Source organism: Pseudophryne corroboree, chromosome 5, assembly GCF_028390025.1.
Source record: "Pseudophryne corroboree isolate aPseCor3 chromosome 5, aPseCor3.hap2, whole genome shotgun sequence".
Classification (NCBI taxonomy): domain Eukaryota; kingdom Metazoa; phylum Chordata; class Amphibia; order Anura; family Myobatrachidae; genus Pseudophryne; species Pseudophryne corroboree.
The window spans coordinates 458,209,012-458,236,704 of NC_086448.1; the positions used below are offsets into that span (position 1 = coordinate 458,209,012).

The 27,693-nt window shown below is 43.9% G+C and overlaps 1 protein-coding gene across 1 annotated transcript in view; it reads left to right on the forward strand.

The window, feature by feature from the left end:
• The window catches only part of LPCAT1 (lysophosphatidylcholine acyltransferase 1), a 275,186-nt gene that overhangs the window by 128,735 nt on the left and 118,758 nt on the right, over positions 1 to 27,693 (forward strand). The window contains exons 3-4 of the mRNA XM_063922939.1: positions 21,907 to 22,121; positions 23,880 to 23,992. Of these exons, the coding sequence (XP_063779009.1) occupies positions 21,907 to 22,121; positions 23,880 to 23,992 (328 nt within the window). The remainder of the gene's footprint in view (positions 1 to 21,906; positions 22,122 to 23,879; positions 23,993 to 27,693) is intronic.

Here is a 27,693-nt window from a genome sequence, read left to right on the forward strand (position 1 = left end):
CCCCTCCTCTGCCGGCGCCCCTGGCGAGTGCCATCCTGGCCAAAGTGTAGATACTCCCCTGCCTGAGACGGTAGATCTGACCGTTGAAGAAGTAGGAATGGAGCATCCATCGACATCCTCTGCAGATCTGTGTATCAATGTTTTCTGGACCAAGCTGGAGCTATTAGTATTACAGCGCCCTTTCCTTGTCTTACCTTTCGTATCACCCTGTATCACAAGGCGATTGGTAAAAACACATGAACCAGACGAAAGTTGAAAAGTTATCCACAGGATCGCTCTGGGATTTGTTTTTGACTTGTACAGTATGCAAAACCTTTGTTGTTCTGACAGAATGGCATGAGATGTATCTCCGGTAACCCCATTATTCTGGGGGTGTAAGCCCATACGTTTACCTGAATGGCATGTTGACTGAGAAAATCTGCTTCCCAGTTTAGGACTGCCGGAATGAGTACTGTGGACAAGGCTGGGTAATGAAGTTCTGTCCATCTTAAAGTGTGACTTCTCTTCTTTATTATGTTTTGTCTGCGAGATCTTCCCTGATGGTTGAGGTACACCACTGCCATCGCATGTCTGAGCAGATTCCATCTGGATTCATCAGAAGGATATTCTTTGCCTGAATAAATGCCATATAAATGGCCCGAGGTTCCAATATGCAGTATTTATTGGCAGGCAACATTTCTTCCTTGGTCCACTGTCCATGGAAGCAACTCCTTCTTGACACTTTACCCCAGCCCAACAGGCTGGCATCCATTGTCAGAGTTGCCATCTGATATCCAAAGGAGCCTTCCTTTGTCCAGGATAGGCTGTCCAACAGCCATCAAGCTATTGACCTCCTAACTTCCAGAGGAAGACCATAATCTGTGCTTTTATTGTCTGATGAAAAACCTTTCTGCTAGGAAATGATCAGACATTGCAGATGTATCTAATGGAACCAAGTATACTCCATCATGTCCAATGTCTACACTATCAAACCCATCACACGCATTACTGCATAAATGGATTCCATTTGACTGTGTAGCAACTCCTGAATCCTTAAGTGAATTTTGGATATTTTGTTCAGAGGTAATTACTCTCTGAATACCCAATTCCAACACAGCCCCCAAATGAATCATCCGATGTGACGGAACCAGAAACGACTTTGCCCAATTTCTGAGCCAACCCTATCTCTGTAACAAGCTGTTGTCTGTTACAGATGACAGAGAACAATTCCTGAGACTGTGCCAGGATTATTAAGTCGTCGAGGTATGGGTTTTTATAAAATACTTATCTCCTGCTAACAAAGATAAAATGCCATCACTACCATATTTTTGGTTAATACTTTGGGAGCTATGGTCAGCCCAAATGGCAGGGCCTGAAATAGAGGCTAAAGGATAGCAACCTAACATAGCGCTGATGGAACAGTGCTATAGGAACATGTGGCTAGGCATCCTAAATATTCCGGAATGGCCTAAATCCTACTGCTCTATCGCAGAAATAATGGAACGTACAGTCGCTATATGAAACCTGAGGCACCCAAAAGTACTTGTTCAGTATTTTGAAATTGAGTATGGGCTGGAATGACCCATTTGGCTTCTGGACTAGAAACAGGTTGAAATCAAACCTTGTCCTGATCGTGCAGGAGGAACTGAATTATCACTCCTGACCGAAGCACCTGAAGCCTCTTGCAAAACCCTAGCCTTCGTTTCCACTGAAGACGGGCTGGTACAATTTTTAACGAGGGTGTTTCCTGAAAACACCAACAGCACTTGGTATTACCAGGTGGTTTACTATCCAAGTACTAACCAGGACCGACACTGCTTCGCTTCCAAGAGCAGATAAGATTGGGCATGTCCATTGTGGTTTGGCTGTAGATCATACCGTGAGATACCGCATTTTGCACCCAGACATCTATAGTTGACTGCTGCCAGCTCTGTGCAAACTGAAGAAATCCGCCTCCCACACTGGGTCGCCCCAGGTGGAGACCCTCATCATCAGGCTGATGGCTTATCTTTTGAAAACCGGTCCTTTGGTAGCCCAATACCTTTTAGTCCTACCAGATTTGTTGGATTGGGACTGTTTGCCTTTTACCCTTTCCTTTTGCTTTTCCTTGATTCTGAAAGGACCGGAAAGCTGGAAACTAGCCTTGAATTTTTGTGTGAGTGAAATTTTACTTTTTTTGGAGTCTGATTTCAAATACTGTTAATTCTGTACCAAAAGAACATTTCCAGTAACAAAGATAAGTCAGCTTACCATGTACATAGCCAACCCGCTCTGCGAGCTGCTGCAGCTGCTGTCTGAGAGGCAATTGTACCCATATCCAGGTCCACTTATCGCTGCCTGTTTGATATGCATATGGAATTTTTGCTTTCTACTGTAAATGCCATTGAAAGATCCCCTTTCAATGCATCAGCCCAGGCTGCCACACTGCTTACGCTATCTGAGCTGAAGCCAAGGCTGGTCTAATAATGGTCTTTAGAAAACCATCAAGTCTCCTATCCATGACATCATTTTTTTATGTTAAAAACAAAAATAATGTAGATTGTTGCAGCAATCTAAGGTCTGTGAATCTACTTATGGAGCCACCTGGATGAGGATAATTGGAATTTCATTTCCTGGAATTCTAACTTCCTATTGGTCATAACCCAACATAATTTCCATCAGCTGTTTTGTGACGTTTAAACACGGCTGCCTTAGTTTCTAACACAGGCTCTGCTGCTTCTGAGGATAGAATGGCTTACATAGAACTAATTAGCTTCCACTGATCTGAGACCTTACGAAATGCTTAGAGTCCTCAGCTAAACATGTGTAGACTGTGAAGATGTTGTATCATGTCTATGTGATATACTTGCCACCGGCCTTTCAGCCTGCCTTTGTTAAGAGGCTGCCATTCCTGCATGTAAGTGTTAATAGGATAACCTATCGCTGGTATAGGAGCTGGCATTATCTTCTCAGCTACATTGGATAATGTCTGTGCAAAGTAGCCCATGAAGGTTCAACCAGAATCTGTGCCTGCATCGGTTACTTAAGAGGCTTTGGAGACAACTAAACCATTTTGCACATAATCCCATTGAACCGCTGCTGATAGGTTAACCTAGCTCTGCAAGACAACATGAAATGAGTGTTGGTGATGCTGTGGAAAGTGTATGTTCCTCACCCTTGCAGCTCTTAGACATGATAAATAAATCACACGCCTTACAGTGTTTTACACATTTGTGACTGTAATAACTTTAAAATTTGCTTTTGTGTGCTGGCCGGGAGCTACTCATCGCTGGCCGGCTCGCAGCGGCTGCGTGTGACGTCATGCAGCCACTGCGGCCCGTTCCCGCATGGTCCGGCCACGCCTGCGTTGTCCGGACCGCGCCCACAAAACGGTGGCCAAACGCTACCGTGCCGCACCCTCCCGCCCACCGACCACCTCTGCCTGTCAGTCAGGCAGAGGCAATCGCAAGGCAACGACAGCCGTCGGCTGTCAGCCATGCGCCGGCGCATGCGCAGTTCTGACCTGGAAGCTGCGCTACGAAGAACTGCAGCGAGCGTTCAGATCAGAATGACCCCCTTAGTGCTGTATTACCCGCTCAGTAGAGTGGGTTACAGGGAGACTTACCCCACTTCCAGGACCGATCAATACGTTTGAGAACGCTGAGTGGATCCAGACGCTACTAGTGTACACAATCGCTCCGTGAACCTATAGTGAACACAGACGCCCAAGTGAACACTGACGCACCAGTCACAACGCCGCCTATACTGCGACTGGGTCCCCTTAGTGCACAGCGTCTCCGACGGAAGTGGGAAAATAGTTCATGGCGGGAGACTCGGAGGAAACTGGTCATGAACCGGGGGGAGGGGCGACCAGGTGAGCGTCTGACTCCCCACTGCTGACATCAACCCTAGGGATCGTGGCCTGATACTACCCCTGGAGCCTATGATCCCTAAGGCCTAGCGCTGGTGCACTCTCGGTGGCAGCCGCGTCAGCGACTGTTTGGTAGTCTCCTCTCAAAACAGTGCGGCTGTGTCCGCGTTCCCCCTCTAAGCGGTACCGATGCCTTACCTTCTCCCCGTGCTCCGGCCACAGCCTGGTAACGTCTGCTGGACCTGCTAGTATATCCGACACAAACACCCGCCGAAACGGCACTGTACTCGTGGGTAAGCGTAGTCGCGGCCCGGCGGAGAGTTGTTGGAGCAACTCTTTCTAAGGTACGTATAAGACTCTTTTTAGAAAGATTATGCAGAAAAAATAGTAAGACTATAAAAATAAAATAAGAAAGCTTAGGGCTGCTAAAAAAACAGCAGCCCTCTGACCTTGGTCCGGCTCCTGCATAACCAAACAAAAACTGATTTGCCTGAGCCAGGAGGCGGGATATATGGATGGGCCTGTTGCATGCTGGGAGGCCAAAAAGCTTTGACCGTTTGGTGCAAATCTGCTGTCGCTCCACTATATCCCAGTGTATCCTGTGGATACCCTATGGACCGTGCCGGAGAAATATCTGTCTAGTCAATCCAGATCTTTTTTTTTTTTTTGTCAAAATTCATTGGATTGGCCTGATCCCTTGGCCCAGGCATCTGTAGAACGGGGAATTAGCTGCCTAATGTATCTGTATGTGTCTCTGTGCCAAAAACTTGGCATTGTTTAAGAATAAAAGGTCATGACTTTCATTTCTTACTAAAAAAAAATGTACATTTCATATAGCACATTTAAAGGATGATGTGAACCAGGTAATATGTTTTAAGATTTGCTTAATTTCTGTAGTGTGCAGAATCCGGTGTCCAATATATTAGGCGGAAGGGGAGGGTTCTATTTGTTGATACCTCACTGGGTGTCAAAATCATTAGAATTGTGAGCTATAGGTGAAGATTGCAAGACACCGAAAAGTACCAAGATCACAATATGGGTTATAATTACAATATCATGGAGGCATAGTAATAAAGACAAATGCTGCAAGATGTGATAGGGGTTTAAGAATGTATTGCAGTGAATTAAGACAAGTAGACAAAGCAAATAGTGAAACAAACTCTATTGCTAAAGCTGGGTACACACTGGGAGATATATCGGCTGCTTGTTAGCTAGTATTTACACCCGATATGTAGGCATATTATGATTGCAGCCCTAGCACACTGGTCCTGCTGGCAAAGTGAATATCTTATTCCCTCAATTGGCGTGTGGTTAGGAATAGTGTGGATGCTATTTTATTTTTTGTATTTGTGGCTGTCCAGTCTTATGCCCAGAAGTCTGTGCTGCATTTTTTTTCCCACTGTGATTAATGCAGTGACCTTTTTTTCCTTTTTTTTCTTCTTCTTTTTGGGTGCATACTGTGTCGTCTATTCTGTTTACGCGGGCAACGGGCAGCTCAGTGCTTAGCTTGAAAAATATGATTTTGTCATAATTTTCTCTGTCTTCTCGGAGCAGGGACTATTACCTCTGCCAGTATCGCGCTATTGGCACAGCATAGAGATTAATGGATTGCTAACTGAAAAAATGTAAGAAACTGCAACTGAAAATTATGTGGACACCCCCTTTATTTATTCATCAACAGTGTTTTATATAACACAGTATATTCCGTTGCGCTTTACAATTGGAACAAAAGTAATAAAACAAAACTGAGTAAAACAGAAATACATAGAGGTAGGAAGGCCCTGGTTGCAAGCTTACAATCTATAGGGAAATTGGCATGGATCCACAAGGATATATGCTACCTATTGCATAATGGTCCGGCCAGATTGCACATTTTCTTAATTGGCTCTATGATATGGTCACACAGCAATGTTGGCCAAAGGTCAGGAGGGTGTGAAAGTGAAGAAATACAAAATATGTGAGGTTATGTCTGGACTGGAGGGGATGTAATTCAATGGGCAAGGGGGGGGGGGGGGGGGGGCAATGAAGGTAATGTGGGTGGGTCCGAAATTTGATAAGCTGGTCTATAGAGGTGAGTTTTCAGGGAAGGTTTGGAGTCTAGAGGCGAGTCTTGTTGTTCGTGGGAGGGCATTCCACAGAGTGGGTAGAGCCCAGATAAAGTAACTAACTGTAATTTTGAGTGGGAGCAAGTAATGCATGTGGATGACAGAGCGGAGAGTTCGAGTAGGGAGATAATTTGAAATGAGTGAAGAGATGTTTGTTGGCGCAGTTTGGTTAATGACCTTGTATGTTAGTAAAATTATTTTGTATTGAATATGGTAGAATACCGGTATCCAATAAAAATCAGCCTCACAGCTGCATTCAGAATGGATTGTAGTGGTGAGAGCCTATTTTGGGAAGACCAGTCAGGAGACTATTGCAATAATCAATGCGGGAAATGAGTGCATGGATTAGAGTTTTTGCTGTGTCTTGTGTAAGATGTAGTTGTATTTTGGATATGTTTCTTAGATGTATGTTGATGACAGATTGAATGTGCGGAACAAAGGACAGTTCAGAGTCAAAAATGACAACCCAGTAGACAGTGGGGTAGGGTTGATTTGTTGAGTAATTAACAGTGATAGAGACATCCGTTAGGTAGCTAGTAATGGCCGATAGAAATATAGTGAATTCTGTTTTGGAAATGTTGAGTTTGTGATTGCTAGATATCATCCGAGATGAAATGGCAGAAGGGCATTTAGTGACACAGCCCAATACAGATGGTGACGGATCTGGGGAGGATAGGTAGATTTGAGCATCAGCCACATACAGATGATACTGAAATCCAAAAGATCTGATTTATACCCCTTTTCCACTGCCTAAAAAAACCTTGTTAATTCCAGTATCTACCTGGGATGTGGCTCAGTGGAAACGTCTCAGAGGAAAAAAATCTGAGGTCTATTCCCGGGTATTGAGCAAGGTTTTTATGCCGGGTAATTGCAAAAGCCGATAATTGGTCCCTCCAGGGTGCTGGTTGCTTATGTAATCACCCAGAGACCAGAGTAGATGCGTTCACGCGCTGGGAGAGGCTATTTATGTGCGCACACAGACGAGCTGGGCAGAGAGGGGGCCTGGAAGGAGAGCTGGACACAGTGCGGGCCTGGAAGGAGAGCTGGGTGCTGGACACTTGACACATCCCCACCACTCCCTTTTCTGTGACCTCATCTTTGTGGGCCTGAATAAAGGCCGTTTTAATGACATCCACAGGTTTTGCTGTGCTTACCCGGGTTCAGTGGAAACGGAAGTGAGCTCGGAAAAACCCGGGACGATGGTGCAGTGGAAACTGGGTCTAAGCCGGGTTTTTGGTGGAAAAGAGGTATAAGTTGCTTGTATCTTCTATGTAATCTACCGGCACATAAATGGTTGGGTGAGAAGGGGTGAAGCTTGTATCTAAAAGTAATTCTATATTTTTGACAAAAAAGACCTTTGAAAAATTTAAACCAAAAGATATTTTTGAATACACAGTTAGTTGTTGGGCACGGTGGCGCGCTACGCTATTTGTTCTCCCTCCAAGGGGGTCGTGGACCCCCAAGAGGGAGAATAGTTGTAGGTATGCCGAATGTCAGGATTCCGGCGCCGGTATACTGAGCGCCGGGATCCCAACAGCCGGCATACTGAATACCACCCGATTATTGTGCTTGTTGCTTTTTTCATCCATAAGGCAAAAAAAATAGTTATTGGTTATTTATATAGCAGCACCAATTTATGCATGATTGTATAGAGCGTATATGTTATTCAGATCAGTCCCTGGTCCATAAGGGCCGACAGTCTAAATTCCCATAAATACAAACACACACACATTAGGATTCATTTTTGTTAGAATCCAATTAACCGACCAGTATGTTTTGAATTGTGAGAGGAAGCCGAAGCACTCCGAGGAAACCCACGCAAACATAGGGAGAATAATCATTTTATGGGAATAACCGTATTATTTATATAGCGCTCTTCTCCAATTGGTCTCAAAGCCCTTAACAGATCGTGTGAACATGGGGCCAGATTCAGAGATGGACGCTAAATGCACAGCAGCTGCATCCTTGGATGTAGTTACTGTGCGTAAATATATAAAAGCAGCAGGAGGCGCCTGTAGTAGAAGGATGACCACTGCAGTCTTCTGTGATCTGCTCTTGCATCCAAAGATGCAGCATTAGATTGTGTGTACATCGCTCATCTGAATAACACTGAAGCAAGGCTGTGTAATTCACGATTCTGGGGCCTCTGAAGCTACGCAAAGATGCAGCCACTGGCCTCGGCACACCCAGGAAACGGGGCCAACACGACCCTGTTTTCTGTGATGCTGGCTGCTGCTGCCCCTTTGTCACCTCCATATGGCTGCAACATGTCAATCATCATGTGGCTCAGGAAGCACTGTGACACAAATCTGTACATGCACAAATTGACAAACATTGGGGGTGTACATTAACCACCGAGCTTGTGTACATCTCTAAAACTGGCCCATAACACAGAGGTTTAGATTTTCATAAAAATACAGAAATCAAGGACTTAATACAGAGGTTTAGATTTGCATGAACTACAGAGACTATAAAGATAATATAATGGGGTGGCAGCCATTTTGTGTCATCAGTTGACTGATTATTCATCCTACCCATGAAGGAAGGTAAGGCAGCCATTTTACGTGCATTACATAGGATCACACTGAGAAAACAGGTAGTTAGTGACAGATAATAGGGGAGATAAGAATAGACAAGAAGATATAAACTCCACACAGATACATCCCTTGTTGGGAATTAAACTCATGATCTAAGTGTTGCGAGACTAATGTTTATCACTGCACCATGGTACAGAATGAGTAACCAGTGTTCACAATTTGAATAATATTTTTCTTGTCCTACCCTACAGTATTTTATGCTAGCTGGATTCAGAATTATTTAACAGCCCTTCTAATGTATAAAATCAAGCATACAGCAATGCAATCTCCATAGTCCAACATTAGCAGTAGAATATCTCATGGGTAGCTTAAGAGAAGAAGGGACCGATCTCTCTATGTGCCTCCTCCTCTTTGCGGCACTGTACACTCTGCACGTGCGCAGTTCTCCAGAAAAATGGCGCCCACTGTGCTCCAGGAGACTAGTTAAATCACCACCAAGATGGCCACTGCTCCATTTTGTGAGTGTTTTGTCCGGCACCATCAGCGCCGACACATGACTCCAGAAAGGTAAGTAATTAAATATGGGTGCGGAGTGTGCGGTGTGGGCTCCCCTGCACTCATTATAGAAACGCCTATGAGCTCAATGGCTTTCATATAGCATGGTCATGAATGCTACCTTTCCAACTTATCTGCTACCCAAATCAATTTATCAAATGCTTTATAAAACTAACCAATCTTGGAGGACATGGGCCAACGATGTAAGGGTGTGGTGTGTTATGCCAACATGGTCATAATGTCGACATGCATGTCGGCAGTAGGTATGTTAACATTGCGCTTTTCTAGTATTAGAGCCTTAAGTCTAGGGCCACACATAGTTGCCAAGCGGGTCTTGTTCAGTGGGACGCGCATGGCTGGAAGGAGCCTGCACATGGGCTCCTATGCAACCTCCCACACATATGCGGTGGCGCCGCAGCCCCTGGATTCAACCGCAGCATGCTGCGATAGAGCCGGATGACAAGACAAAGGGATTTCAAGTTGAACACATACATATGAATGTATGTGTTCACACATTGCGACTGTGCTGCACTGTTTTCTATTGAAATCCTGTCATTGCACTGACCGGATCCTGTTCTGTGGTATCAGGCAGAACAGGATACATGTGAACACAGAAACCTTCCGGCCACACAGGATCTGTGTGAACATAAAACCCTGCTTCCGGCCAAGCGGGCCCCGCTTGTCCGCTATGGGTGGCTCTAGCCTAAACCTGTTCTTTCGACATTGTGTCTATTCTGAATGCCAGTTTAATGGCTACATACCTGATCCAAGACTGTTTCATTGCATAGACTGTAAACCTGCGACAGGACCCTTCTACCTCTTTGTCTTTCCGTCTGGCTTTATTGCTGTTTGTTCCCAATTGTAAAGCGCAATGAAATATGCTGTCGCTGTATAGGTAACTCTTTATAATAATTAGACTGCCTTAATCGGAATGTCTGTGCAACTGATTTATTCCCCTGTGCACAGAAATGCATTACAGTGGAGCATCCAGAAATTTTATAGAAATATAAAATGTAAACATTTTGCAAACTTTGTGAGTGACTTGTGATATCTGATGTGGTTATGTTCTGGCTGCGTTGTTTTCCATGGCTTGTTTTGCTGCTACGTACAATGAATTCACAAAGCTCTCAGCAAACTTGTGACAGCTCTGACCAGGAAGTGAAAGTTGCCAAACTGTAGCTGAAACTGTATTAACCAGTTCCTTCAGTAAATTCTGGAACCTTGATTAGAACAGACATTGAGACGCTTACTCTGTGCAGCTTTCCAAAAATATAGAAATGGTATAAACGCAATATATATTATTAGTTCTAGATATTGGGGGTCATTCCGAGTTGATTGCTCGCTGCCGATTTTTGCAGCACAGCGATCAGGTTACTACTGCGCATGCATATGCACCGCAATGCACACGCGCGTCGTACGGGTACAAACAACATCGTTGCTGTGCAGTGCTTCTTTTTTTTTTTGTAAATACTGTTTATTGAATTTTTTTGTCAGAGTACAATAGACAGTGAACAGTTGGATGGGGGAGGGGAAGACAGAAGGAAAAAGGGGGGGGGGGTACAGCAATGCAAACATATGATATCAAATATGCGACTTAGAATGGATACCAAATAACAGAGCAAAGAATATCAAAGTAATTGCACCAAAAACCGTATGTCAAAGGGGGGGGGGGGGCATTTATAGTACGCCAACCATGGGGACCAGATATCAGTAAAGGCTAATGAACTGCTTTCAACCACACTAGAGAGGAATTCCATATGGTAAGTATCCCAGACGGCAGCAACCACAGCCGCGATGGATGGAATTGTGTGCGACTTCCAATGGAAAGCTATTTTACATTTCAGTGCGGTCGTGATATGCCAGATGAGTTTTTGTAAAGATTTCGGTGTCCCGGGGATGGGCCTAGGGAAAAGAAAGAAAGAAGGGGAAAAGGGCATGTCCACTCCAGTGATTCGCAAAATCAATCTCCGGATGGCCCTCCAGATTGACGCTATCCTGTGACAATCCCAAAATATATGGAGCAGGGTACCCCCCAACCCGCAACCCCTCCAACACCTATCCGAAGCGGAAGGGAATTTTCTACTCAGTCGTGTCGGAACTAAGTACCATCGGACATATAGTTTAAATGAATTCTCTCTATGTCTAATAGAGGTCGCAGAAGAAACTAAGTTCTGTTTAATCTGTTCCCAGGTGTCTACATCCATGTGGTCCTGCAAGTCAGTTTCCCAAGCTGTCTCGTGGGGCCAGTGTGGGTAGGTTATGAGTAAGCATAAGGCAATATATTGATGACAAAAGGCCCTTAGAGGGAGAGCGAAGGAAGCATAATGATTCCAAAGGGGATCTGGTCAAAGAGCTATGCGATTGAAGAGAAGCTAAGTGAAAGCTACGTAATTGCAGGTACTGGAAGAAACAGTGTGGGGGGAGTCCATATCGACTCTGCAGGTCTGAGAAAGGTGGAAAAGAACGTGACCGTGCTATATCATTAATAAACAGAAGAAGATCATGAGCTAACCAATGCTGAAAGGCATGTGCATCCCTTCCTCCGGCAAACAGTGGGTTGTCCCATAGGGGTGAAAGAGCGGGGGGGGGAGGGGGGGGACAATAGAGCAAAGATCTTAGTGAGCCTGTCCCACATGAACAAGTTCGGATTCCAATTGGACTCATCTACGGGAAGATATGTGCGAGTGCCAGAGGACGGCCTGGGAAAGATGGGCCGCATAATAATACAATTTAATATTGGGCACCCCAAGTCCACCCTCCCTGGTCCTATTATATAGAGTCTTGAGTCGAACACGAGGTCTTTTGCCTGACCATAAAAAGTGTGATAATTTCTTCTGCAAATCTAAAAACACATGTGAGGGGATCCGCACTGGGAGCGCTTGAAAGAGGTACAAGAGGCGAGGCAAGACATTCATTTTCATGGCATTGGCTCGGCCTGACCATGAGATGACCTGACCAGACCATTTTAGGAGATCATTAGTGACACTATGAATCAACCCAGGATAGTTAGCCACATACAGTTGGGAATATTGTCTGGTGAGATATATGCCTAAGTATTTCAAGCGGGATTTTTTCCAATCAAATTTAAAGTTACTGAATAAGGAAGCTTTTAACGGGGCTTGCAGATGAAAGTCCAATACCTCTGTCTTAGCAGCATTGACTTTAAAATTGGAAATAACACCAAACTCCTGTATAATTTTGAAAAGGTTTGGGAGAGAGATAAGCGGGTTCGAGAGGGTAAGTAAAATATCATCAGCATATAGAGAGATCTTAAACTGAGAGGAGCCTATTGTGATCCCCGAGATATCCGGGCAGTTGCGGATACCGGCCGCCAGGGGTTCTATCATTAGAGCGAAAATTAAGGGTGACAAAGGACAGCCCTGTCTCGTACCATTTGTAATCGAGAATGGAGGGGACAGTAGGCTATTCACTAGAACACAAGCCGACGGGGAAGCGTAAAGAGATTTTTACTCCCGTGAGAAAATGACTCGAAAGACCAAAGCGTCGAAGGGTGCAATCCATATATAGCCAAGATATGCGGTCGAACGCTTTTTCAGCGTCCAACCCCATCGCCAGGGAGGGGATTTTAGATGAGTCAGCAAAGTGCAGAATATCAATCGCCCGTCTAATGTTATCAAAGGCCTGTCTGCCAGGGATAAAGCCGACCTGGTCCGGGTGAACCAGGGAGGAGATCATCCCCACAAGACGGTTTGCCAGTATTTTCGCAAATAGTTTCAAATCAGAATTCAATACCGATATTGGGCGATAGCTACCACACTCCATAAGGTCACGTCCAGACTTAGGTATGACAACTATTTCAGCTCTAGTAGTGGAGCCATCAAAGGGTGTGCCGGCTAAAATCGCATTGAACAATACCGTCAGGACCGGGGTCAGAATTCTACAAAATTTCTTATAATATAGAGCCGGTAGACCGTCCGGACCCGGAGCTGAGGCATTCCTCAATGATTTGATCGTAAGATCAATTTCTTCAGCAGTGATCTCTGCATTGAGCGAACCCATCTGTTGTTTGGAGAGAACCCCGGGAGGGGGCAGGAAGAAAGGAAGTTGTCAATGCGCTCCTGCAGATTAATGGAATCGTCCGGAGCAGGCAGGTTATACAGAGATTGGTAATATTCCTTGAAACAGTGGGCTATTTTCTGAGGGTCATAAGTCAGCTTGTGATGTTGATCTCTTAGCGAGAGGATCCTGTTCCTCTGTTTACGAGCGCGTAAGCGGGAGGCTAAGAGGGAGTCAGCTTTGTCACCCTTAGAGTAGAACTTATGTTGTAACCATTGCATGGTCTTAGCGGCTTTGGCAGATAAGATTTGGTATAATTGGCCTTTGAGAGCCAAAAGTTTGCTATATAAGGAGCGTCTGGGCGTCTGTTGATGTCGGATAGTTAGCTCTTTGATTTGGTGCTCAAGGTCCGCAACTGCCCGGCGAACCTGCAGTTTTTGGGCTTTAGCTAAGGAAATAAAATGACCCCGAATGGAGGCCTTATGTAACTCCCAAACTATTGCAGGAGACATATCGTCCGTGGAATTCAAGGAGAAGAATTCCTCCAGGACTCCATCAGTCTGAATAAGATATTCCTTTTTCAGAAGGAGAGTAGAGTTCAATCTCCAACGGAAAGTTGTGGAAGGTGAAGGGGTAGAATTAACTGTCAATGATACCGCTAAATGATCTGACCACACCATTGGGGAGACCGAAGCCTTAATCAAGCCCTGTACTGTGGAAGAGTCCACTAAAAAAAGGTCAAGTCTAGAGTGAAGGTCATGGGGAATAGAGTAGTGAGTGTACGTACGTTCACAAGGGTACAATACCCTCCAAGCATCGTAATACCCAGAGGACGTTATGTAGTCAGCTAACCGTCTGGATTCCCTAACTGTCGAAGGACTAGGGACACGAGATTGAGTACGGTCCCATACTAAATCCGGCACGGCATTGAAATCCCCGCCAATTATCACCCGACCCTTTATTAGTTTATCAAGTTGGGAGCGGAAATCGCTGTGAAAGGCACCCTGCTCCATATTAGGGGAATAAATCGAAGCGACAGTCAAAAAGGAGTTCCCAAGCTGTAAGACAACAATATTGAAGCGACCCTTGGGGTCAGAAAAAGAGTTCTCAACAGCGTAATGAAGTGAAGCATGTAGCAAAATGGCAGTACCCTTACGTTTTTTCGGAGTTGTAGAGTAGAAGGCCTGAGGGTAAGCTCTCGAAACCAAGGAGGGATGTACAGTTTTAAAATGTGTTTCTTGTAAAAGAATTATGTCCGCTTTCTGTTTTTTAAAAAATTGGACAGCCATGGTTCGCTTTTGGGGGGCGTTTAGTCCGTTGACATTCAACGATAAAATATTAAGAGTCATGGAGGGTTCCAGTAAAGGGCCCGTCTCAAGGGAGGTCTGACCATCCAGAGTGCAGTGCAAAGCTGAGTAGGGGGGGTATAAGTAGGACAGCGGAAGTTAGGGGTAAAAAACGAGGGGAACGGAGGCCGAGTGGCCAACCGAGTATCTAGGAAAGGTCGCAGTCCTAAGGACACGACATACAACACCGCCATAGGACCACATCCGCACAGGTGGGGGTCCAGGTGTTGTGGGGGTGAGGCCGAGAGGAGAACAAAGGTATGCCAACTGTCATCGAACCAAAACAACAATAGAACGTGGGTAATTAACATGGGCATGGAGGGGGAAGGCCTGCAAGGCAAAGGGGGAAACCCCAATAACATGAAGATAGGGTCTGAAAGAACTCAAACTAGAGAGGGTCCATTCCAGTGTCGGAAAAACCCTAGCAGAGGGACGAACGGTACCCTAGTGTGTCAGGATAAACTATCACAGTATAATAAACGAACATATAAGGACAAAGACATGTAGCAGATAATAGAGATAGACAATTACCATTAACAAAGTCAATCGTAGTATCGCTGAACAGCGGCATGAGGCGACCCCGGCACACTTGCATGATAGTGAAGTGAAGTGCTGTGAAGGTGTAAAAGGAGAACCCCATGCCGCTGCGCAGAGAGAAGGGGCAAAAGGCACAGATACAATATAAACAAAAAAACAAACACCATCTCTATAACATTAAGCTGGAAAAAGAAATTCTACAAGTCCTTGCAATAAAACCTGAAAGTCTTGAGAGCAAGTAGTGTAGTCATCAGGCTGTCGACCATTCAGCACGTGGGGGCGATCTCGACTTAGGGCCTTCAGGAGAGTCTGAGGATGATGCAGGAGGAGAAGTCGAGAAGAGCCCCAGTCGCCTGAGAGCCGACAAGCCATCGTCCGGATTCTTCACAGAATGATTCCGACCGTTGAAGGAGAAATGTAGGGCAAACGGGAATCCCCATCTGTATAGAATCTGGCGGTTGCGTAAGGCTTTGGTGACGGGTAACATCTCCCTCCGTTTTTTGAGAGTGGAGGGGGCCAGATCCTGAAAAATGAGGAGGTGTGATCCGTTATATGGGATAGCAGGGGCGCCACGGCAAGCATTGAGCACTTTCGTTTTAATGTGGAAGAAGTGCATGCGGAGGACAATGTCTCTCGGGGGTTGATCCGAGGGTGGCTTTGCACGGAGAGCCCTATGCGCTCTGTCCAGCAGGAATTGGTCTTCCGAGAGGTCCGGGAGTAGTTGACGAAACAGGCCCAGCAGATACTCAGACAGCGCAGTTGCATCTATCGACTCTGGAACATTGCGTATTCGCAATTTGTTTCTGCGCAAACGATTTTCAAGGTCCTCGACTAGTTCGCGCATGAGGTCGACCTCCGACCGCAATTCCGAGACTTCCTGAGTAACAACCTCCTGATAATTGCAGATATCATCAGTCTTACGTTCGAAAGCATCAGTACGAGAGCCCAGGGAGGATATCTCCGTTTTAAGTTCCTGGATGGCCGCACGTAGTTCAACTCTGAATGTGGTCGCAATCCTTTGTACTAGAGAATCATAGGGATCAGCATCAACAGTGAGAGCAGAATCAGATCTGGACGGGGAGGACCCCGCATCCTGCAGAGTCCCAGGCGAAACCGGGTGTTGATTCACATTTTTGCCCCGTTTAGGGCCAAAGAAAGATGAGGAGTCACCAGGGGAAGCTTTACGGTTTCTGTTAGACATGACCACAATACTTCAGAGCGGCAATTTATAGATATATAGAAAAAACTGTAAAGATGATTGGGTAGAGCCCAGTGCCTTGCAGAGAAATAAAGGTGTTTCACATGGACATCACAGAGGAGCTACACAGGGAAAACTAGAGACCCGGCCAGCGGTGACTCCCATTCCCCGAGAGCACAGGGTTAAGCAAAGCCCAGTAATCCCACAATGTGTGGAGGTATTGAAATAGGATAGTCCACTGTATCCACAGGAGCAGAGGGTGTAAGGCCAAGCACAAAGCCAGCAATCTTGTAAATGCACAGGGAGGTATATGTTTATGAGGGGCCAGGCAGTGTGTAAAGAATCCCCACTACAGGCTTCTGTATGCAGCAACAGGGTGCCTTCCCATATATGGGCATTCAAGATGGCCACCGCATGCAGGGAGATCAGGGCAGCTCACCTCACAGCCAGCTCCGGGCCGCCGCAGCACGTGACTCCGGGTGCAGAGGACTCCCCTTCTTCTGATTGAGGCAGCCGCAGGTGAGTAGCAGGGTCCGTCCGTGCACGGAGCCGCAGGAGGGACGCGCCGGATGCCGCAAAAATCGAGTCCCCGGCTCCGGAGGAGAGACAAGGCCTCGACCCGCGGGAGCGCACAGGCTGTACTGCGGCTTAGGCACAGCGGCTTGCGGTTGGGTCCCGGGTGCAGGAAGGCACAATACGGGCGTAGGAGCCTCTGGGGGCCGGAGATTGAGCCAGGCAGGGATGTATAAAGCGGGCCAGGCTGGGAGCTCACGGAGCACACATCCACCTCAGTCTGCGTCCAGGCCACGCCCCCCGCTGTGCAGTGCTTCTAGCGACGAATCCATTTGCACAGCCGATCGCAAGAAGATTGACAGGAAGAGGGCGTTTATGGGTATCAACTGACCATTTTCTGGGAGTGGTAGGGAAAACGCAGGCGTGTCCAGGCGTTTGCAGGGCGGGTGTCTAGCGTCAATTCCGGGACTGGACAGGCTGAAGTGAAGGGCTGAGTAAGTTCAGACCTACACTGAAACGGCAAAAAACTTTTTCTTCCCGCTCAGCTGCACATGCGTTCGCACACTTGCAAAGCGAAAATACACTCCCCCGTGGGCGGCGACTATGCGTTTGCACGGCTGCAAAAAGTAGCTAGCGAGCGATTAACTCGGAATGAGGGCCATTGTCTGTGAAGTAGTTTTTGTTGCTGTTACGTCACCTAGTGCCACTCTACTACTTCTGTTCATTTCAGTATTAAATGTAATCATTTTATGGACTTGACGAGAAGACATACTTTTTGGTGGCGGTTCAATTAATGTTACTGCGCAAATACATAGTGAGATGGTGATAGCCCCATAAAAGCATCATCCAGCACCAACCTATCTGGGAGACTAGCAACCCATGTGAGGGTGACCTGCCATAATGTGATACCTACTACAGCCAGTGAGCACAGTTCCTTATTGGATTGTGGCTCACAAGCAAATGTTTAGTAATCTTTCTACCTCACAATAATTGACGTGAGGGAAAACTGCTGTGATTGGCTAGAGAAATATATACCTCTTGTAGTAAATGAATTAACTTAATTTTAGGTCAGGTCAATTAGGTTTATTATTTGGCCACGAGGAATGATCACATTTTTATTTTTAGCAAGTGTAGAAAGCAGAGATGGAACTCTTCCAAAATGTATGGTTAATCCATAATAACATTATAGATGTCTAAGCCTTTAAATACCTATTATATGTATATTATTTGTGCAGTTGTAGTTATTTTTAAATATTTAACCTTATGATAAGTGGAAGGTGATAATGCACCAATCATTACGGTTTGAAAAATGACGTTTAGGAGCTGATTGGCTTTGTGTGTTATCACCTTCCACTTATCACTGCTTTATCACTTCTCCAGGCTTAATACATCTGCCCTAAGGAACCACAGTTTCCTGGGTCACCATAATATGTTTCAGTGTTTCTAGGGTGCCACCACGGAGGGTTAGGTTGTGTGTGTGTGTGTGTGTGTGTGGTGGGAAGGGGGGGATTAGGTTTAGGTTGCGGCGGGAAGGGAGGGTTAGAGGACCATGAGGGCTTCCCCCTGTTGGGATTGATTCTCACTGTCTGGATGCTGTGGTCGGTTTTCTGACCTTCGGCATCCCGACTGGCGGCGATTCGGACCCTACCCCCTTAATACATTTGGGACAATATATTTTCAACGTATACAGTACCTTCATATCATGTACCACTTAGGCCTTTACCACGCAAGCTGTTTAATGGATCTCACATTGCACTTTTGTTGTAGCTGTTTCCTTAATTGCATTCTCCACAGCCTAAGAACCCATTAAACATGTAGAAGCAAACAAATGGTTTCAAATAAACTTATCATTTGGAGAACATGAATTTAGGGTAAAATATTATTGTGTCCATCTCTATAATTAATAGTTTCTTCAAGAAAAAAAACCCCTGAGAATAGAACAAGTGTGTTTTCTTAGAGGTAATGATTTAAGTATGAAATTGAAATACACATTTTACCTCTAATATAGCAGCTGTAATTGTAACTTATTTTTTTCCAAAACGAAATTAAATTTTTGTCAGTCCTCTACTGTTCCAGATTCTAATCACTAGATTATTAATAGATTGCAAATTTTGACTCTGTTTATGCAGCCAGTACGGGCTGGTTTCAAACAATTCCAGTTCCTCAACTGAGCCTTCTAACCATTGCTTGCATCTACTTCCACAAGATGAGAATATTCTATTATTCATTGTCAAGCCAAAAATAGCATAAAACATGTTCTGTAGCCTAGGCTTTCAATCAAACACCAAGCAAGAGTATAATTCAGCACCAATGTATCCGAAGAGAAATAGGAATTGTCAGTGTAGCCTTTCTGTGCGTGCTTGCTATATATGTTTTGTTGTATAACTTTTATTATTTATCACTCTTCCATTTTCTGTCTGGCAATGTAATTTGTAAATGTAGTTTTAGCTTCAATGAGGAAATAAGATTCTTATTTATAGCTAAGCAGAAGGCAATTTCTGACTCAATGTAGTATTACTTCCCACATGAAAATGTTACAATAGTTTTATTCTTATTTATGAAAATATAGGGTGGAATTCAATTGTTTGAAAAGTCGGTTGGGTGTCTGTTTATTCCTGTCTATTAGATAGGAAAAAAACAGACACCCAATTGACTTTTCAAACAATTGAATACCCCCCCATAGATTGATAATTGAAACACACTAAATTAAATATTAGATTATGTACACACAGTCTTATGTCCCGGGTTGGGTACACAATCCGGGCAGTCAGGATCCTGATGGAAGAGCATCAGCGGGATCCCGACGGACAGAATCCTGACACATCTGGTAAGTATTTCTACCTTACCCTTATCCTCCCCCTCCCGCAGCCTAACCCTAACCCCAACCCTTCTACCTACCTCAGGGATGTGTTGGGATTCTGACAATCGGAATCTAGCTGTCGGCCTTCTGACTGTCTGGATCCCAACTGTCCGTATTTTAACTGCATCCTTGTGCCTATTGGTAAACTGGACACTTTCTGTTTGTCAATGTGTTTAGTTGCTATGATAAGTGGACTTTAATTAACGTTATTTATCATTGATTTAGGTTTTCATTGAAAGTTTTCGCTATAATGGGGTACATAAAGGGGAAGGGAGGATTGTTCATGAGGGGTTGGGAAGGGGAAATATGTATTGTCTGTCAAAAGCCAATTCAAATATTTCATTGGGTACATACAGCTTGGGTAAAGTCATATAATCCCTGCTAAAATTGGGACAGTTGATCACTAACATTTACAGGTGTGTCCTCATTCACCAAGCCTCAGTACGTCATGTGACATGAGATGCTTGTAGAATAGTGAAATTTTCTTTAAATTTGCGCCTTATTAGTACTGCAGGCACAGTGGGGTAAATTTAGTAAGGTGGGAGGTTTTTTTTTTTTTAGAACTGGTGATGTTGCCCATAGCAATATATATATATATATGCTATATATATAGCATATATATATATATATATATATATATATATATATATATATGTGGGGGGGGTTGTTTGTATAAGTGCCATTTCTATGGGCATTACATATAAGCGTCACTACCACTATGGGCATTACATATAAGCGTCACTACCACTATGAGCATTATATATAAGCGTCACTGCCACTATGGGCATTACATATAAGTGTCACTGCCACTATGGGCATTACATATAAGCGTCACTACTACTATGGGCATGACATATAAGCGTCACTACTACTATGGGCATTACGTATAAGCGTCACTATCACTATGGGCATTACATATAAGCGGCACTACCACTATGGGCATTACGTATAAGCGACACTACCGCTATGGGCATTACGTATAAGCAGCACTACCACTATCGGCATTACGTAAAAGCGTCACTGCTACTATGTGCATTACGTATAAGCGGCACTACTGCTATGGGCATTACGTATAAGCGGCGCTACTGCTATGGGCATTACGTATAAGCGGCACTACTGCTATGGGCATTACGTATAAGCGGCACTACTGCTATGGGCATTACGTATAAGCGGCACTACTGCTATGGGCATTACATATAAGCGGCACTACTACTATGGACATTACGTAAAAGCAGCACTACTACTATGGACATTATGTAAAAGCGGCACTACTACTATGGACATTACGTAAAAGCGGCGCTGCTACTATGGGCATTATGTTAAAGCGGTGCTGCTACTATGTGCATTACGTATAAGCGGTGCTACTACTGTGGGCATTATGTTTAAACGGCACTACTACAATGGACATTACGCATAAGAGGCACTACTACAATAAGCATTACATATAAGGGGCGCTAATACTATCTGTGTTACGTATAAGTGGCGTTACTACTATGGGCATTACGTATAAGGGGCGCTGCTACTATGGCCATTATGTATACAGGGCGCTACTACTATCTATGGGCATTATGTGTATAATACAATTGTGCTACTGTGTGGCGTTAATTGAAATGGGGGAACTTTGTGTGGCCACGCCCATTCCTTGTGAGGCACCACCCCACGCTGTCCCTTTATAAAGTGTGGGAGGACGCAAATTTATAGTTTGCAGGAGGGCGCCGAACACACTAGCACCGGCCCTGCCTATATAAAAACAATTTTTCAATTCTGTTTAGAATTTGTAATAAATTTAAGCTGGGGACATACTGTCTGCAATGGCCCCAATATCTGAGCTACACACAATTTTTTTTTAAGTACCCAACTTTATGAGAATAACGTAGTCGCAGAATAACATGGGACATATGGTCATATTATTGAGATTACTAAACCTGTGCTCGATATGGGGAGATTGATATGGGGAGATTGAGGCATAGGCTCAGTTTTGCATCAGCCCTGTCGTAAGCATATTGTTTTCACTTTTGTCTCTTATTACTCCCAGAACTATGGTTTATTTTAAATGTTATCAATCATGAGAGTGGGGGTGGGGAGTCACAGTACCTCTTTGGCAAAAGCCATGAAATTCAAAACTAATTTTTATGTTGTTCAGGATCCATAAAGGCCAAATTTCTGTATATATTTTAGGTATGCTATACACTTCCAGAAGGTGATGTGGCATTTGCCCAAAAGGGAGGATTTGGAAATCCTTCATTCCACTCTTAATTATTCCTTCTATAACCAAATACTGAAATACATTTACCTTTTATAACAAATCTACAGTTTAACGTCCTGTTCATTCTTGATCTGTACATATTTTTATATTTTTGAACTGGTATATTTATTAATAGTTTACTTTGATGGTGCTTATCTTTGCAGGTTTTTTGACATTGCTTTAAAAGCAATAATGCGGACAATGTGGTTTGCTGGTGGCTTCCACTGGGTGACGGTGAAGGGAAGACAGGCTTTACCCGCAGAAGCTCCCATTCTCACCCTTGCTCCACACTCTTCCTATTTTGATGCCATCCCCGTAACTATGACGATGGCATCTATTGTGATGAAGGCGGAAAGCAAAGACATTCCTGTTTGGGGAAGTGAGTTAAAATTGATGGCAGCTTTAAACAATATTGTATTCTTGTTTTTCTGATAAGCGTGGACTTTGTAATGAGTTTTAATCATGATTGAAATGCTAAATAAAAGGATAAATATAGATGTCCTTTGAGTATTAATATCTCCTGCAGGAAATCACAAGACATTCTTTGAATTTGGAGGCATATAAAGTTAGATATACAGTATAGAGAATTCAACAAACCAGAAAGATAAAACGAAGTGAATAGTTACTGCTTTTTGCTGATAATGCATATATCCAGACATTGTTATTAGGTGTCCCTACCTGCAGTCACTGCGAGAAGTAGTATTACACATAAACAGGAGAGTATTGATGGATACACTGTGGTGGAAGACCTAGGGGCAGTTTTAACAGGTGTGGTATGTTAGGTAAATTAGACTTAGGTTGACAGTGTCTATGTCGACCACTATAGGTCGACATGGTTTCTAGGTCGACCGAGACTCTGGGTCGACATGTACTAGGTCGACATGAGAAAATGTCGACATGATTTTTTTTTTTTTTTTTAACTTCTTTTTTTTTTGGTGTCGTTTTCTCCGTACAGTGACCGGAAACCCCAATTAGTGCACCGTGTCCCCTGGCTTCGCTCGCAATGCTTCGGGCAAGGTGCCTCGCTCCGCTACCGCTGCGCTTGGCACAGGTTACCATTCCCAATTGTAGTCCACGTGGATCGTAAAGTATGAAAAAGTAAAAACAGTGAAAAACTCACGTTGACCTTTTGTCATGTCGACCTAGAAACCATGTCGACCTACTTACTGTCAACCAATAGTGGTCGACCTACTTACTGTCGCCCAATAGTGGTCAACCTACTTAATGTCGACCAATAGTGGTCGACCTACTTACTGTCGACCTAAAGACCGGGTCCCAGTTTTAACAATTAGTGATATTCCTGTTATAACACGTAACGGATGATAAATGGTGCTCCAACCAATCCGTTCCGAACTGTCATGTGTCTTAAAAATGACAGGTACTGATTGGCTAAAGCACAATTTATCATTCGTAACGAGTGATGATAAGAATATAACTTTTTTTTTTCTTCTAAATCTGCCCCATAGTTTGTTTTTAAACCAAGTTTAATTACATTTTAGACATGGTACTGCAGTATAGTGGAGAATCCCCAAACCCAGAGCATTCTGAATAATAGGTCACGTGCATCTACATCCTTTAAGCTGACTACTCTAATAATATGTTGTTCTCAAATGCAGATACAGTACTTGGAAAGCCTCCAAACAAAATCCTGTTTGCAGCGAGCCATTAGTGCTCACAGGACGCAGACAGAAACTCCAACGTTCAGTTTCTGGAGAAGTTAGCAGACCAAAACTGTATTTATTAGATCAAGTAAAGATAACAAAATATACTTTAACTAATTGTAGCTTTTGTAGCTATTCCAAGAATACGTGTAATAAAATTTGCAGTGAATATCTGGCAGTTAAAAGAAGAGACAAACGTTTACTAACATTTTCCGTATTTTCATTATAGAATTTGCAAATTATTGGTTTGGCAAAACATTTAGTGATCTACTTCATTGGGAGCAGCTGGATTATGTGATAATGTATTATTAAATATTAAGGTGTGATGTATAATACACAATTATCCTGCTGATCTCCCATAGACCTGTGTTTCTTTAAATTCAGAGATTTCAATTAATCTCCTATTAATTAACTTCTCTTTAAAAAAACTGGAAGAAGGACCAGAATTATTTTTTTTATTTTTTTTTGCTTCCCAGCATTAATCAACTTTATTCGTCCAGTGTTCGTTTCTCGCTCTGATCAGGATTCTCGGAAGAAAACCGTGGAAGAAATTCGGAGACGAGCCCTCTCTAATGGTATATGGCCACAGGTATATAGAATGCTTGTTCATATACTAGAACTAGGTATGGGTTCTGTGTTTATATTTATCATTTATAATGCTTCTGTTTTTCCCTTTAAGCATCCCTAAATAAAATTACTTTGTATTTTTACAGCAAAATTATTTTCCAATATGCACAAAATCTTACCTGTAGATTCATTCATTGCATGATGTCAAGACTGAAGATTTCAATATCTGTATTCCCTTATGCCATGGATATATAATGCTTCAATACTTTCAGGCTCTGCTGATTGCAAAAACAATGCACAGATATTGAAATGTATGTCAATATCTATGCACCATGATTACACCAAACTAGTGACAGGTGCAGTTAGACAGACTTTGGCTCAAATGTAATAGCCTACGAGTTGCAGTCACTTGTGAGATTTCGGTGATATTGCCTCAAAATGTAAAACACTATGGGGTATATGCAATTAGCGGCGAATCGCGGCAATTTTTCGCCCGTTTTTTAATTCGACACAATTCGACCGTCGAATTCCGGCAAGTGGGTGCCAAAATTCAACATATTCAATAAAAAACGGATTCGACAGTCCCGCTGTCGAAAAACGGCTGATTTGACGGATTTTGATCCGATTTTTAAAAAACGGTAAAAAACTGTAAAAAACCCGAAAAAAAATTGCGTGGGGTCCCCCCTCCAAAGCATAACCAGCCTCGGGCTCTTCGAGCCGGTCCTGGTTCTAAAAATCCGGGGGGGAAACTGACAGGGGATCCCCCGTATTTTTAAAACCAGCACCGGGCTCTGCGCCTGGTGCTGGTGCAAAAAATACGGGGGACAAAAAGAGTAGGGGTCCCCCGTATTTTTTACACCAGCATCGGGCTCCACTAGCTGGACAGATAATGCCACAGCCGGGGGTCACTTTTATACAGCGCCCTGCGGCCGTGGCATTAAATATCCAACTAGTCACCCCTGGCCGGGGTACCCTGGGGGGAGTGGGGACCCCTTTAATCAAGGGGTCCCCCCCTCAGCCACCCAAGGGCCAGGGGTGAAGCCCGAGGCTGTCCCCCCCCATCCAAGGGCTGTGGATGGGGGGCTGATAGCCTTGAGAAAATTGAAAGAATATTGTTTTTTCCAGTAGTACTACAAGTCCCAGCAAGCCTCCCCCGCAAGCTGGTACTTGGAGAACCACAAGTACCAGCATGCGGGAGAAAAATGGGCCTGCTGGTACCTGTAGTTCTTCTGGGGAAAAAATACCCAAATAAAAACAGGACACGCACACCTTGAAAGTACAACTTTATTTCACACATGTCGACACACACATACTTACCTATGTTCACACGCCGACCTCTGTCCACTTGTCCAAGTAGAATCCACGTGTACCTGTGAATAAAATTATACTCACCTGATCCAGTGTCCAGATTATAATCCACGTACTTGGCAAAAAAATTGATTGAAGGGGTCCCCACTCCCCCAGGGTACCCCGGCCAGGGGTGACTAGTTGGATATTTAATGCCACGGCCGCAGGGCGCTGTATAAAAGTGACCCCCGGCTGTGGCATTATCTGTCCAGCTAGTGGAGCCCGATGCTGGTGTAAAAAATACGGGGGACCCCTACTCTTTTTGCCCCCCGTATTTTTTGCACCAGCACCAGGCGCAGAGCCTGGTGCTGGTTTTAACAATACGGGGGATCCCCTGTCATTTTGTTCCCCGGATTCTTAGAACCAGGACCGGCTCGAAGAGACCCCACACAATTTTTTTTCGGATTTTTTCCATTCCATTTAAATAAAAAAAATAATAATAATAATATTTTTTAAAATATATAAATAATACTTGTGCCTCCAAAATAGACAAACCAAGTACCTAATCCCTTCTAATATAAATAGATATGCTATTACCAAAAAAAACAAGACAAAAAAAAAACATGTTTTAAATTTTTTTTATTAGATTCCGTCTCCAAAGTGTGGCGGATTGAAAATGACGAATTTACTATCTAAAAGCACTGTTGTCGAATTTCCAAACTTCAATTGAATATACTTTTGGCGAATTGCCGCATTTGTACCATTGCAGAAATGTCGAATTTGACAAATGTCGAATTTCAAAAAGTCGAATTTGGAAAGTCCGTTTTTTTGACGGAAAGTACTGAATTGCATTGTCGATTTTTTTTTTTTGGGCGAAAATGTCCCGTTTTTCGACATTTTCGGGAATTCGACCGCAATTGCAAATACCCCTATGTTTTTTTAAAGGCAAAACCAGGTTGGTTTTGACTTAAAACAATAAAATAAAATAAAAAAATACAAAATTGTTGCTTTATATATCAATGCACGCACAGGCTATTACATTTGGCTCTTTGTATTTTTCTGTTTGGAGAAGATGAAAGATGCATGGTGAATACATTGCGTTCTTAAAAGGGATCAATGTTCTTTAGTAAAAATATTCCTTATTAAAGACAGCAGAGGGGCAGCTCTCATGTCAAATCCTGACCTGCTCGTTCCCTTCCCCAGTGCTAAATTTCATGCCCTTCAATCAAGAATGACTTTCCAATATGAAATGGAATGGGGTTTTTGCATAAATATTAACCTTTAAAACCTTACATTTTATGCTCGTTTGAACATGGGTTTTTTTTTTAACTAATTGGTGCCCGGTTGTCAAACCTACATGCATCCCCTTTTGAAAGTCAATCACTACCTTACCACTCTTAATATGGAAATGCTACAGTCTTTACATACACTGTGCATTATTATATTCAGTGTGGGATAAGCATAAGTAATAAACTGTGCATACTCCATTCCCTATCATCCAACCCACAAAGATCAGCTTTTTATTATGAAACACTGACATTAGCTATAGAAATGGAACCATGCTAGTATTACAAAATGGGATCTCTGTGACCATTCTAGTACTCTGGTTTATGACATTTTGGGGGGAGATTTATCAAAGCTCGAAGAAAGATAAATTGGTCCTTATGCCCACTATTAGGTGGGCTGGGTTATGTAAATGAATGTTTACAGCCAAGTCATAGTATGAAGGACCATGCACACACACTGCTGGCCTGGCTACCTGGGGAAGCCATGGTCACCGCCCAAGCAGTGGGCATCATTGATGAGAGATAAGCTGGAGTCCACCGACACCGCAGTCCCCTTTCTCGTCTGCCGACACTACAGTCCCCTTTCTGGTCCGAAACAATAATGGATGTGTAAGGGGTCAGTAGGAGAAGTGAAGGATGTGAGAGGGAATCTGGGAAGAGAAGGGACGTATATGAGAAGAGGTCAGGAGAAGTGGGCAGGCTAGTTTGTGGTGAAGATGATGTCCAGCAAGGGAGGTGGTTATGGCTGCGGGCAGGGGCAGCAGCTTAGCTAGTGGCTGAGATACACCCACTGAGTCCTGGTTATCCTGGGAGTCCAGAACCATGCCTTGTCTCTCCTGAATGTGGCAATTTCTTCTGGACTGCAGCTGCGGACTGTGCACTCATCGTTAGTGTAGGCCACGGGATTAAGTCACTGGGAGACTCTGCACACACCACTGATGCCGCACATATGACCACTGCACTCATACGTGCTTCAGTATCCTTCACTACTGTTCTGCATAAACTACTGCTCTCTCTTGGTGTAACCAAGACGCATACACTACTGCTTTTTTCTGGTGTAACCGATGCGCATATGCTATTGTTCTCCTGGTGTAACCCTGGGGAATATGCTACGGCTTCCTGCTGGTGTAACCCAGGCACATATGCTATG